Source organism: Delphinapterus leucas, chromosome 12 (genome assembly GCF_059928025.1).
Source record: "Delphinapterus leucas isolate spDelLeu-1000000601 "Yukka" chromosome 12, BTC_Dleu_Yukka2, whole genome shotgun sequence".
Lineage (NCBI taxonomy): Eukaryota > Metazoa > Chordata > Mammalia > Artiodactyla > Monodontidae > Delphinapterus > Delphinapterus leucas.
In genome coordinates, this window is record NC_143140.1 from 90,139,799 (window position 1) to 90,153,618 (window position 13,820).

The following is a 13,820-nucleotide window of genomic DNA, read 5'->3' on the forward strand; positions in this document are numbered from 1 at the left end:
TGTGTGCATGTATGTACATGTGGGCATGCATGTTTGTGTGTGTGTATTTAATCTTTTAATCTGACTGGATATTTCTGATAGTCTTTTGTTTTTTAATCATATGTGTGCTTTCATTTTTTAAACACATTAAGCATACTTATAGTCTTTCCCAGGCAACTTTAATCTCTGTGTTCTTTCCAGGTTTGAACTCTGCTTGCTCTCATTCATGATGGCATGCTTCCATCTGTGATTTTTCTGATTGTTAGGTCATGCTCTGTGAAACTTTATCTGAGGGAATTATTTTAGGACTCATTTGAGAGCACAGGTCTCCTTGGGAGGATGTGGGTTAGTCTCAGCCCAGTTCCTGGCACTGCCAACTCATGGTCACCCTAAACAACATTCTAGACTCAGGACTTTATATAAGTGTACACAGAAAGAGTAAAATTTAGCCCCAAACTCAAGTAAATATGGGTCTGTGCTTACAAATTCTTAGGAGTAACATTTCTACCTAGAGTGAAAACAAAATAGGCAACTACCCCCAGCACCTTCCTCTCTCCACTTGATCCCAGGAGGAAATCATGTTTTCCAGGAGGTTCTTCATGTAGAATTCTATGGTTTCACTTTCCACCTTGACGAGGCCCTAAACTCACCAGCAGTCTCCAGCGTTTGCCTGGTCTGAGGCTGTAGCCCCCGGTGGTGAGTGGCTTTAGCTTACACAGTTTCCTTTCTGGAGTCTAGCCTTCTCTTACTTTTGGGCATATGACCTTTTCCTTACTATGTTGTCAGCTCAGCTGTTCTTTAAAAATATGTGTTTGGAATTCAATTCACTACTTTTATATAGTGTGCACTGCAAGGATTTTTTAGGGTGTCAGTTCACCATGCTGTCCGAAATAAAGCTTCAGTATAAACTGATTTAGACGAAGCTCTGTATACTGATAAATAGGCAAGGTGAATATTCAACAAGCAAAGGTCGTGATTCTCAGCCCTAGCAACACAGTAGCCCTGTGACCAATTTGAAGCTAAATCCTTAAAGATGCAAGATTGTCTATCCTGCTGTGCTGAATCCTCCCAATTAATATGAAGGTACACAGAGGCAGTCAGACTGTCAATGACTGAAGTAGATTTTCAAAGGAGCTCACATTGCTGTAAAGATGATATGGAGATCATAATGTGACACGCACCAGAGGATTTAAATTATTATTAAATGTAATTATATCTACATGGCATGTATACTATATGTATACTACATCCACATATATACACGCAAATACAATTATACTTAAGAAATCTGTCCTACAAAGTACGTATACTTTAATTTCATCCCAATAGCAAACTTGCAAGACTGTATTGTGCCTCGATATCGGCGAGTGACGCACAAGTCATTATTTTTCTTCAGGATTTGCATTAATAAAGAGCTGTTCAGTGTCCCTAGTCCCATTTGATGGAGAGTGATCATCACCGCTGCTCACTGCTGTCTCTGTAGCCTTGCAATCATCCAGCAGATTGGAGAGAGAAGACACATCTAATGATCCTAGCTCAAACACTCTACCTGTTGCTGTTGACAGCCTTTGTTCCTTAGAGAAGATATGAACTGTCAGCTGGCTGTGACAGTTTGTGAACTAACCTGACATTTGTGTTGGCGCCGTAAGAGTATTTACAGTTCAGAAAATACATATAACCAGATTATGATGGACCCAAGGATTTTCAAAGTAAAAAGTATAACAGACAAGTTATAAACATGACCATAATGATAAAATTATTCTAAAAATAATTTCAGTGCTTAGGCTCTCGTTCCAGAAACACCTTCTCTATACGAAACACATGGTGTATGTTTGCAAAGGCAAAATGGATTGCAGAGAACAGAGGATGGGGATTCCATTTACAGCTGGTCATTCATTCTAAATTTTCTAACAGCCCACTATGCCAGAAAACTGCTAAGAAAGGTAGAAAGAGCAATTTTGAATGATATGGAATGTAAATGTAAAATATCACAGCATTAGGAAAAAGATGAACATTATAGCTTTGTTGTTTTCTTTTGTCAGACTCTGAACAGGATCTTCTTTATATTCCATGAACATCACCTTGTGAGGAATTTAAATTGTCATGTTTCAACATAATCACCCAAAGTGGTTAAGTCTCTAGGAAAGTGACACTGGAAGGCAATGATACAGGCAGAATTTTTCGTGAATATTATGAACACTTTTGAATCTTATAACACTTTTTGTAAATATAAAAGTGGATGGGAAGAATCAATTAGTGTTTTGTCTCTAATCTCATTTCCTAGTAAACACTGGAGATGCCATAATGAAAGAACAGATTTGACCAGTACTTACTGCTGTAGTCCCAGGGCAGTTTGGAGACTGGCATTCACCACTCATCTGGTTTGGGATTAAGACATCTTCCCAGCGAGAAGGACCCTTTGAGAAAAAAACAGCATATACTTGGTGCACAAATTGTAATTCAAATGTATTCCCTAATACATTTTCTAAAATCTATTTATGCTATAAAACGATAATGAAATATGTAATCCAAAGATTTTCAAAGTAAGATACATAGACCCTGGGGGTTCTCAGGACCCTTTTGGGGGATCTGGTAAGTCAAAACCATTTTCATCAATGTACTAAGATGATATTTGGCATATTGCTCCAAACATGTATCACATGTACATGTAGTAGTTTCCCCATTGCAGTTATATTTAATTGTTTAAAAATTTAAATAATTTTCTTAAGTTCATTGCAAGTTCAGTTGATAACTTTTAAATGAAAACACACATGCAAGTCTCACTCAAAAGGACTATCTGGGGGCAGCAATGCAGCACGGGGAGGCACACCTGGAGGACCGCTGGGCACAGTCGGCAGGCTGAGCAGAGGCACCTGTATCTCCTCTCCCTCCTGAGGCCCCGTGAGAATTACAGTTAATAACTAGCAACATGTAAAGCCATAATACTAAGAAAAACAGAAGGCAGAAATTTGGTTGAGAAGAGAGTTCCACACTTTTCTGGAAATCTGCAATAGGCTGCAGCAGAGGAGGGGGCCTCTGTGCCGTGCAGGCCCACAAGGAGCCCAAAGGCTCGAGAAAAAGGAGGCGGGAGAGAAAGCAGAGTGAGACCCGGAGCAGCAAACAGGGAGAAAGTTACAATTTAATAAGCAGAAGATCCTAAAAATCTTCTAGGAAAGGTCAGATCCCCAGCTTAGAAACATAGAATGCAATGAAACTTTCTGTGCATATCACAGATACGAATTTTTCATGTGTTAATTTTTCAGGGCCCAAAAAGCACAAAAACATTTATGTAACAATTCCTATAATTGTCACATAAGTACTACTTTATCTGACAAACCCTTGTGTTGTACAAGGAAATTACAGAAAATTCATTCACAATTTTCTTCTTGATCTCAGACCATAACGAAACATACAGGTAATAAAACTGAATAGAACTCCGTTGGATATGAGAATTCAACATAAAAAAATATATGTGCTGGTTTATCCATACTACTCAAACTATTAGTATTGAATGCTATTGCTATAACCATCCTGAAAATAGAAACAAATTTCCCAGTTAATTTCTGCCATTAGAAAGCAGTTTTAACTTTGCTCCTTTCTAGTTTTAGAAAGTATAAAATGTTAATTGGTTATTCACTGCATACATTGTTTTAATAGTTGCATGGGTAAAGCATTTATAATTAACGGGCTTTATATAGGAGTAAGAAAGGTGTCAAGACCACAAGATTAACAAGGACTGCAAATCACATGGCAGCACAAGGGAGCTATGAATTAGAATGCATCAAGGAAAGAATACAAAAAAAATGTATTTCATCTCTCAAAGGTATAGAATTGGAGAAAGACATCAGAAAAAAAAAATGTCAGAACAGTGTGAAATACATGTCTTAATAAAGAATCGTGTGGCTGCTTTTTAGAAAACTTTCTCCTTTTTGTCCAGTAGTAGTTACAACCAAGAAAAATACATAAATTATTTGAGCATCTATTCAGGAGTCAGCAAACAATGGCCTTGTTGGCCAAATCCAGCCTAGGGTTTGCCTTTGTACGGCCACAACCTAAGAATGGTTTTACATTTTTAAATGGTTGAAAAGCATAAAAAGAAGAGCCTTTTGTGGCACACGAAAAGTAAATGATATTCACATTTCCATATCCACAATGAAATTTATTGGACACGGCCATGGTTGTTCATTTATGTATTGTCTATGCTGCTTCTGCACAGCAAGGGCAAAATTGAGCTGTGGCTCCATAAGCCTAAAATATTTACTATCTGGCCCTTTATGGAAAAAGCTTGCCAATCCTTGACAGTAAATAAAATTTTCCAAGTTCATATTGAAAATACTCAAAAATATTGTAGCAGCATTTTGGCTACCATATAATCTCATTCATTTGTACAAGCAGCTGCATTCTGGGTCTCAAGTGAGAAATTACTTCAATTAAAACCTTAGTACTGTTGACCTGTGAAATCTGAGAAGGCATTGATAGAATCCAGTGATTCAAGTAGTTTGAATCAGTAAGAGAGTGGAAAATTACAACATTTGGGGATTTGTCTTGATTAATGCTACCACCAGCTGAAAATCATGAAGCAGAATATTATTTAAATACATTTATATGATGCATGTAAATCAGAAGTTCAGAAAAATGACTCAGTGGCATAATAAACAGTGATAAAAATCTATAAAATATGAGTCTTAAAATAATATTTATTCTTAAGAATTCCAGAACAAATCCACAAATCATTTTGGCTATGTCTTGTCACGTCCAATCAAGTGGAAAATTGAAGTACTTAACTAATTCTTATCCGAATATCACTCTGACAAGCTTCAGACTGGCAGTTTAAGCAAAGGTGTGGTTTTTTCCTGAATTATCTAAATCAATTCTATAATCTGTTCTTCATAGGTGGGCATATACACTGCTCCCTAAACAAATTATGTGTTATGTTTTACAAAGTATTGGCACTTACAGGTTTTGAAAAGGGTAATTTTAATAGTATTTTTACTACACTTTTACCAATTATCTCAGGTTATCATCAACTGTGTTGCATTTAAAATAGCCTCTTGGGGCTTTCCTGGTGGCACAGTGGTTGAGAGTCCGCCTGCCTATGCAGGGGACACGGGTTCGTGCCCCGGTCCGAGAGGATCCCACGTGCTGCAGAGCAGCTGGGCCCGTGGGCCATGGCTGCTGGGCCTGCGCGTCCGGAGCCTGTGCTCTGCAGCGGGAGAGGCCACAGCAGTGAGAGGCCCGCGTACCGCAAAAAAAAAAATAGCCTCTTGAATGATTCCACAAACATCTAAGTCGAATAATTAAATTTAAGGGACTAAAATTATTTTGAAAATTATACTACTGACATAATACAAGGACACCAAAACTGTCTTTAAGACAGCTACACTCAGAGGCTTCCATCCACCCTCCTAACTTTTCCTCTCAGTCTGCAATAAAATGATACAGAGAAGGAGAGTCAAAGTTCACCAACCTGTTGAATCCCAATTCCACCAATTACTAGCTATATGCTCTTGAGCAAGTTTCATGTTGCCTTTCTAAACTTAGGGTTCCTCATCTGAAAAGTGAGGGGTTAAATAGCTCCTTCACAGGGATTTCATGAAGATTAAGTGAAATAACACCTGTAAGACTGCACAGTTCCTGGTACATGTTGACTTATTTAAAAATGGCAACTGTTGAAAGCAGGATTTCTTATTTCTCAAAATAGAACTCCCCAAGTACGATTATGTTTAATTTTGTAGATAGATAAGCAATAAGATGCCAATGTCAAGGGACCAGACTTAACCCAGTGGGTTTTTCATTTCTTCCTTTTTCTCAGTTTCCAGATTACCCAACCATTCCCCAGGGGTCATTCACTTTCCAGAGCATGCTGCTTATAACTCTCTCAAAGCATGACTGATATTTCCATCAGTCATATAGTAACCTTGTTCTGCATCTTCCTCCATTTGATTTTAAGATCTGTGCTTCTAATAAAGCTAAGCAAGGTGCTGTGATTATAGCAGAGGCTCAATAATGCAATCATTTAATAGTAAGCAGGGAAAATAATAGGGAAAAGTCCTTTGAATCAATACATATCTACCAACCAAACAATACATATCTACTAAACAGCTCTTAAACTCTGTATTCTTAGAGTTTACAAAAGAGAGAAGAATCCTTTTTCTTATAGGTTTTATGGACTAGCCACAAAGACTGAGGTTGTAAATTAACTGAGCACACCCATTCAAATGAATAAAATTAAAAAGAAATATTCATACCAAATATCGGTCAGATATAAAACAAATGAATACACATATACTACTGGTGCAAATATAAAATGACACAGTCAGTCTGGAAACCTATTAAGCATTTAAAAAAAATTAAACATATAACTAACACATGGCTTGGCCATTCCACTCCTAGATAATTGACCAAGATAAATGGAAACGAGTCCACAAAAAGAATTGTATACAAATGCTCCCAACAGTTTTATTCATAATAGCCACCAACTGGAGACCACCCAAAATATGAATGGATAAACAAAATGTGGTATATCCATCCAATGGAATACTGCTCAATAATCAACAGTATTATGTTACTTATAAATGCAACACCGTGGATGATTCTCAAAATTATGTGAGGGAAGGAAGCCAAATATGAAACAGAATATATGCATGATTCTGATTATATAAAATGCAAACAAATCTATAGTGGCAAAAACAGATCACTGGTAGCTTTCGGGTGGGGGCAGAGGGTGGAATGGGCTACATAAGAGCATGAAGAATCTTTTGGAGGTGTTATGGGCTGAATTGTGCCCTCCAAAACTGCATATGTTAAAGTCTTAACCCTCTTCAGAATATGACTGTTTTGGAGATAGGGTTTTTGAAGAGGTAATTAAGTTAAAATGAGGTCATTATGGTGGACCCTAATTCAATGTGACTGGTGTCCTTAAAAGATGTCCTTAACAGATGGGATTGGGACATAGACATGCACAGAGAAAAGATCACGTGAAGGCACTGAAGAAGACAACCATCTATAAGCCAAGGCAAGAGGTCTCAATAGACACCAACCTTGCTGACAATTTAGTCTCAGATTTCTAGCCTCCAGAATTGTGAGTGAATAAAATTCTGTTGCTTAAACAACCCAGTTGGTGGTACTTTATTATGGCACCTCTAGCAAACTAATATAGGGATTATGGAAGTGTTCTCTAACTTGATTGTGATGGTGGTTTTGTGGGATTATATACTTGTCAGAACTCTTCAAACTGTACCCTTTAAATGGAGGCAGTCTATTTTACACAAACTATTTCTCAGTAAAGTGTATTGGGAAAAAACGAACTGAGAAGTTGCCAAGGAAATTCTCTGAGGGAAGGAGAATCTGTATCAAATGGTGCTTGAACAACTGAATTTCGATATCTAAATCCCTTCCTCACTCCATACAGTTTCTAGAAGAAAACAAATGAGAACATCTTTACAACCCTGAAACAGACAGAATTTTTTTTATAAGGACACACAAAGCTCTAACCATAAATGAAGAAATTTATAAATTGAATTTCAATGAAAATTTTAGAAAATTTCCACTCATCAAAAGACACTATTCAACATGAATATGCAAGCCACAGACTAGAGAAAATATTTGTAATATGTATATTTGTGAAATAATTCATCTTTAGACTATATAAAGAACTATATATAGCACCATACAGACAAGCACCCCAATTCAAAATAAGCAAAAGACTTTATAAAAGGAGACATAAACATGGCCAATAATCATATAAAAAGATAATGTCATTAATAATCAGGAAAATGCAAATTAAAATAACAAAATACAATTTTACTTGGTTTCGCATCTTAGGCAGTATGATGGCTAAAATTTTAAAAAAGGCTCATAATACTAAACTTTGGCAAAACAACTAATCTATGGTGATAGAAATCAGAAGCTGATTGTCTTGACTGGAGGTATGGACTGGAAGGAGGCATGAGGACATTTTTTGGAAATGTTCTGTATTTTGATTGGGGTAGTAGTTACATGGGTGTGCATAACTGTCAAAGCTCATAGAACTGAACCCTTAAATTCTGTGCACTTTATTGAGTGTAAATTGTTCTGTAATTTAAAACAGGGAACTGAATCTTATTCCGCTCCTTATTCAACAATTACTTACTGAGGCCCTGTCTCTCAGTAGTTCTGCAACTTTGGAAGTTCTCTTAACCACTCAGGGAACAGCTAGCCCAGGACAAATGGAGTAATACCAGAACGGGTATTGCAAGGATTAAATATAAAAGTTAGGCCAATGCCAGGCACACAGTAGGTTCTCAACAAATGTTAACCATTTCTATATTTACCATTCAGCACCCAGACGTGATAAAGTGGGGGGGACAATTAGGGACCACAGCCAATATGGTTTAAAAAACAATCCATGTAATGAAACTATTAAAAAAATTTTTTTTTAAAAAGCATCTTTACCTCTTCAGTAATTTCCCCTTATAACCTTCAGACGCAATAGTCTATAACTTTTATTATAGGATAATCCAAACCACTGTCAATCAAAACAAAAGAATAACCAGTTCTGTGGCTTTAAACTGGTTACTAACATTCACCATCGAGTTACAGAATTCTTAAAGTGAAGAACCATGTCCTACTTATATCTATGTGCTTTGATGTGGGTAGCAAAATGCTGTATGTAAACATGGTGAATACTCAGAAATACATTAATTGAATCAGGCTTTACCTTTCTCATCTGTAAAGCTATAAAACTGAAAGATCTGTGGTTTTCAAAGTTGTGTTTTATTTTAAAGCAGAACTTTCCTCCAATGAATTATGTATAGAATCCAAAGTATAAAAGAAATAAAGCAGGCTTATTCTGCTTGGAGAAGAAGGATGGGTCCTCAAAGCTCTTGTCACTGCTTTTTGCTGCCTGCTGGAGGCCTCCTACCATTCCTTGCCATGTGGGCTTCCTAAACGTGGTTGCTTACTTCACAAGCCAGCAGAATATCTGCTTAGGTCCCTAAGATGCAGTCTTCTAAGATGTAATAAAGGGGAGTCTTATATAACATGATCAGGGAAGTGGTAGATATCTCATCACTTTTGCCATATTCTCTTCGTTAGAAGGAAATCACCAGAACCACCTACATTCAAGAGGAAGGGATTTCACAAAAGCATGGACACCAGGGGGTGGGAGATCACTGGGGGTCACCTCCATGTCTGTCCCTGACACACATTTTTTTTTTTTTTTGCGGTACACGGCCCTCTCACTGCTGTGGCCTCTTCCGTTGCAGACCACAGGCTCCGGACGCGCAGGCTCAGCGGCCGTGGTTCACGGGCCCAGCTGCTCCGCGGCATGTGGGATCCTCCCGGACTGGGGCACGAACCCGTGTCCCCTGCATCAGCAGGCAGACTCTCAACCACTGCGCCACCAGGGAAGCCCAATTAACCCTTCTTTTGAAACTATTTTATATAGGACAGAAGGAAGCAGAAGAGGGAAGAAATGATTAGGTGAATTCCAGTTAACCAGCAGGAAAATAATGATCACAATAAAAGTAACAGCACTGCCATCTTCTTGCATTAGTAAAGAACTGGGTTATTTACGTAGCACTTTCACATGCACAAACCAACCTTGATTCCTAGTGAAAATCTGTTAATGCTATCTATACTCTATAGAGCTTTGAAACCTAAGGTGATTATCTGTTCATGTGTTGGGGTGACCACAGAACTGTTTCCTAAGGATCCTGGCCCCCTACACAAGTGCCTAACTCTCATATTTAGCATGCCTTAAGAGTACTGCATTTTTGTGAAAGGGTATCCATTTTTTACAAAGTTTGTTAATCACAAAAATATGGATCTTTCCTTATTTTGTAACATGAAATATCTGAAGTCGTTGCTCCTGTTGGAAAATCTTGCCCACATTTTATTAAAGCTTGATCACTAGGCTGGGTAGGGCTTGGTGAGCCAGTTCCATTCTGCTCCATACGTGGTCATTTGGATGGCTCAACCAGGGACCAAAGCGTTCACCTCCAAAATGGCTCAGTTGCATGGCTGACAAGCGGTGCTGGGCTCCTGCCCTCGGTTCTTCTCAATCAGAGTCTTTCCAGCGGTTGCTTGCACCTGTAGGTGTTTCCCAAGAGCAGTAGCAATGTCATCTCGACCATATTCTTTCGGTCAAGGACTCACAGAGCCCTCTTCACTGGAAGATACTATTGTGCAACGCTTTGTCAAATGTTAGTTTGGCATTTCACTGACTGAGATTCTAATCTGCAGTTTCTTATCACTACCAATAAAGAACTGTCCCGTGCTGTTTCACTTGGTCTTCTTTCATTTTACCTTCAGCTTTTTGCCCTGGTTTCTGACTATATAGGCCTACTTAGATTTCCTTTCCTTTTTTTAATTTTTTGCCATGCCGCGCAGCATGAGGGATCTTAGTTCCCCAACCAGGGATCGAACCCGTGCCCCCTGCAGTGGAAGTGCGTAGTCTTAACCACCGGACCACTGGGGAAGTCCCTAGGTTTCCTTGCATTTTTATTCAAAATACCTAGTGATATATTTTCTAATAAAAGCCTTTAAATATTATGAAGCAGTAATGTGTCACATTGGATATGGTTTATGGAGACAAAAATAACAAACTAGCACTAATTTGGCATATTCTCTGATAGTCCATTAGGCCCCCTCTTGTGTTTTCATCTGGGCATAAGCAGAAGCAGAAAGTATCTGCACCCACACGTAAACTTATCAATGGCTTCCAATTATTTAATATAATTTCTCTGATCTCAGAAAAGCACTATTCAGCTACTCGAGAATTTGAAACCACTACCATGTGCCATCCTCTATGCCTTGAAACACATTCATTTGATGCCAATTTTAAGTCACTGAGGTCATTAATTCACTCAACAAATTACGCATGCAGTATGTGACAGGTATTTTCCTAGACTGGAGATAAATCATTGAACAAGACTTTTCCAATTAGGAGGATAAAAGTGACTGAAGAACTAATTATTACATGGATTTTTTTGAGGGTACACAGGAGGGACCCCTGACCAAGATTTTTGAAGGACTATTGTTTAGGATGAGATCTGAGGAATGATTAGGAATCAGACAGGAAAAGCGAAATTCCACAAGAGAAAGAATTCTGCACAGGGAAAGCAGGACTAGGTACCAACTCCTAGACTGGTTTTGCGATATACATATACTCTCAACAAGACAGTATCAATAATTAATAAATAGTTATTTACTTCTGTGCCTCCTAAATATCTTAATCTACACTACTATTACTTGATATTAAGATTCCATTAAAATATACATTTAAATGTAATAGTATGCCAAGCACTGATTTCAAAGCAATGGGTATGCCAACATGATAAACAGTATCTTTGTACTTTTGATTGAGATTGACTGGATTTCAAATCCAATAGACATTAGCAGACATGCAACAATAAGGAAGTTAATTAATCAGAACGTCAGTTTCTTATGTGTAATGTGGAAACAACAATTGTACCTACATCATAGGATTGATGGTTAAATGAGATAAAGTACTTATTCACATAGTTAATATTCAATAAATATTAGCAGGTACTGCTCAATAACTCCAGTATGAGAAAAATGTGATCATGGAAAGAGCACCCCAATAGGCAAAGATTCAGAAGATCTATGTTCTAAATGTAGTTTCACAAGAGTTTAGGTTAATCACTTTAAACATCTTTATGCCTCACTTTCTTATCTGTAAATTGTTGAGTAATAAGAGCTCAGAGTCAAACAGGATAATGCAGGAGTTAATTAATGTGAAAATCCTTTATAATTATACCAGGGCATTCAGATATTAGTAAGGGGACAACTGGGGCTATGTGTATTCGTAGACAATCTAAATACCTCACTTATTACTGCTCCAAACATAACTCCATTTTTGAGTTGAAGAGATGCTTCACACATAATGATGCAGCTGCTGCTGGGATCAGCAATTAACCAGAGCAAGTGTCTAGGCTTGTATTGATTACCCAACGCTGCTGAATTAACTCAACAGCTGTTTAAAAAGAACATCTCAGCTGGTCTTGGAGATTTTCCCCAAGAACTGGGGTATCTCTATAGCTTATAAAACATAATTTGGCATGATTTAGTATAAAACAAATGTCCTTCCATTACTAAAATGTGTTTCATACCATAAAAGCAAGCATTTCATAATCTAATACTCAATAACATACTTTTTCCCTCCAAGGAAATTATTACAAGAAAGAAACATCACATCTCTAAAAATATCCACACCTTTGTAAGTGAAACAACTCTTGGTCCACTGCACTACAGCTCCGCTGAGTTTTGACAGAGTCAATCACTGTCATTATTTATTGAGAGTCCTTTCGTGTAGGGTGCCATTACGCTAAATGCAGTAAGTGTCAAACAATGTGGTTATTCCTTCACAATTTCCAGTTACCAAACTATTCCTAAACGACGAGATGCTTTCAATTATATTACTAAGTGTTGACAGCTTTGCTGTAGGCACATCACAGTGATAGTGGGATTTAAACAGCAGTGATTTTTTTGGTCCTATTTCATAGAACTGAAACAATAGAGACAAATAAAGATGTAAAGACGCAGTGATTCACTTTTATGCACTCTTAACAGATTTAATTTAGGAGAAGCATATGATTATCTTCATCTGTTCAAACTCTCTTTACTAAGAATAATCTTGCTACTGCATGGAGAGAAATTTGCTGCAGCTCAGATTAGAGGCAGTTTCAGGCAGCATAAAACGCTTCTAACTGTTGAGATGGTAGCTCTCATTTCAATTCAAGGCATGTAAATCGATTTAAATAACAACATTTATTATCACGTAAAGCTTCCTAGTTATCTCAGCTGGCTTTACATCTTGATAATTATGACTGGAAATGGACTATGCTTATTAAATGTGATAAGAAGTTTATTAGATTTCTAGTGAATGCCCAGATACCATCATCATCATATAAACATTTAGTTCTCAAAAATAAAGCTTGGTGAATAACACATCACATTTTGGTGTGTAGTATACTACTCTGAATCCCCAACTGATGCTGAACTCAATCAGCCACCTTTTTTCAAAAAAAGGAAAGGAAGAAATAATATAGGACATGTTTACATGATTAACAGATCACAATTTAATTAATTTTTCAGTTGCTTCAATGTAATGAACTGCCCATGAAGATGTAGCAATATGGGGTTACTGTCTTGGCCAGTCCACAAAAGTTATACATTTTGCACTAATGGAAGTAATGCATGCTTCGAGGACTCAAGTAGGCAAGTGGCATGATAAGAACTGGACTAAACTATGAAAAAAATCACTTCTTGAGGGTCCTAAAGGGCAATGAACTTGAATGGGCTTCCCTCAATTAAGCATTAGACACAATTGTAATGAGCAGGCTTCTAGCTGTGCTATAAATCTAATGGCACTACCATGTAATCCTATGGCCAGGAATTTTCAGTGATGGCCAGCATATGGGCAGGGGACATTCCTGCCCTTTACTGACCTGGGGTTTTTTGAGTTGAAAAGAGTAAGAATTTCTTAATAAAAAATAAATTTTTAGAAAACCCCCAGACCTCCCCAAAACCAAAAATGACTCTTGGTGAAAAGAAAAGTCAGATTGTCCTTGGACATGTATGTTGGCAAAGACCTTTTTTTTTTTAGCAAGGCCCAGTTTCATATGAACTGAAAACATTTGCTCTAGTACATAAATTTTACTCTGGGCCTTTTCATGTCAAGATACTTCTACCTTTCCTTTCTTTCTCTCTCCCTTTCTTTCTCATCCCTCTGCTATAATCCAGGTTCAATCACCTCTAAAAATAACTGTAGCTTATTTATGGACTAATGAGACAGGAGTGAAAAAGTCTTAATTCTAGATTAAAACAAACTAAATTCG

At 37.5% G+C, this 13,820-nt stretch overlaps 1 protein-coding gene across 1 annotated transcript in view; it reads right to left on the reverse strand.

Annotated features, from left to right (window-relative positions):
• PRKN (parkin RBR E3 ubiquitin protein ligase) overlaps positions 1 to 13,820 on the reverse strand; it is a 1,255,012-nt gene that overhangs the window by 619,765 nt on the left and 621,427 nt on the right. The window contains exon 5 of the mRNA XM_022562266.2: positions 2,313 to 2,396. Coding sequence (XP_022417974.2) covers positions 2,313 to 2,396 — 84 coding nt within the window. The remainder of the gene's footprint in view (positions 1 to 2,312; positions 2,397 to 13,820) is intronic.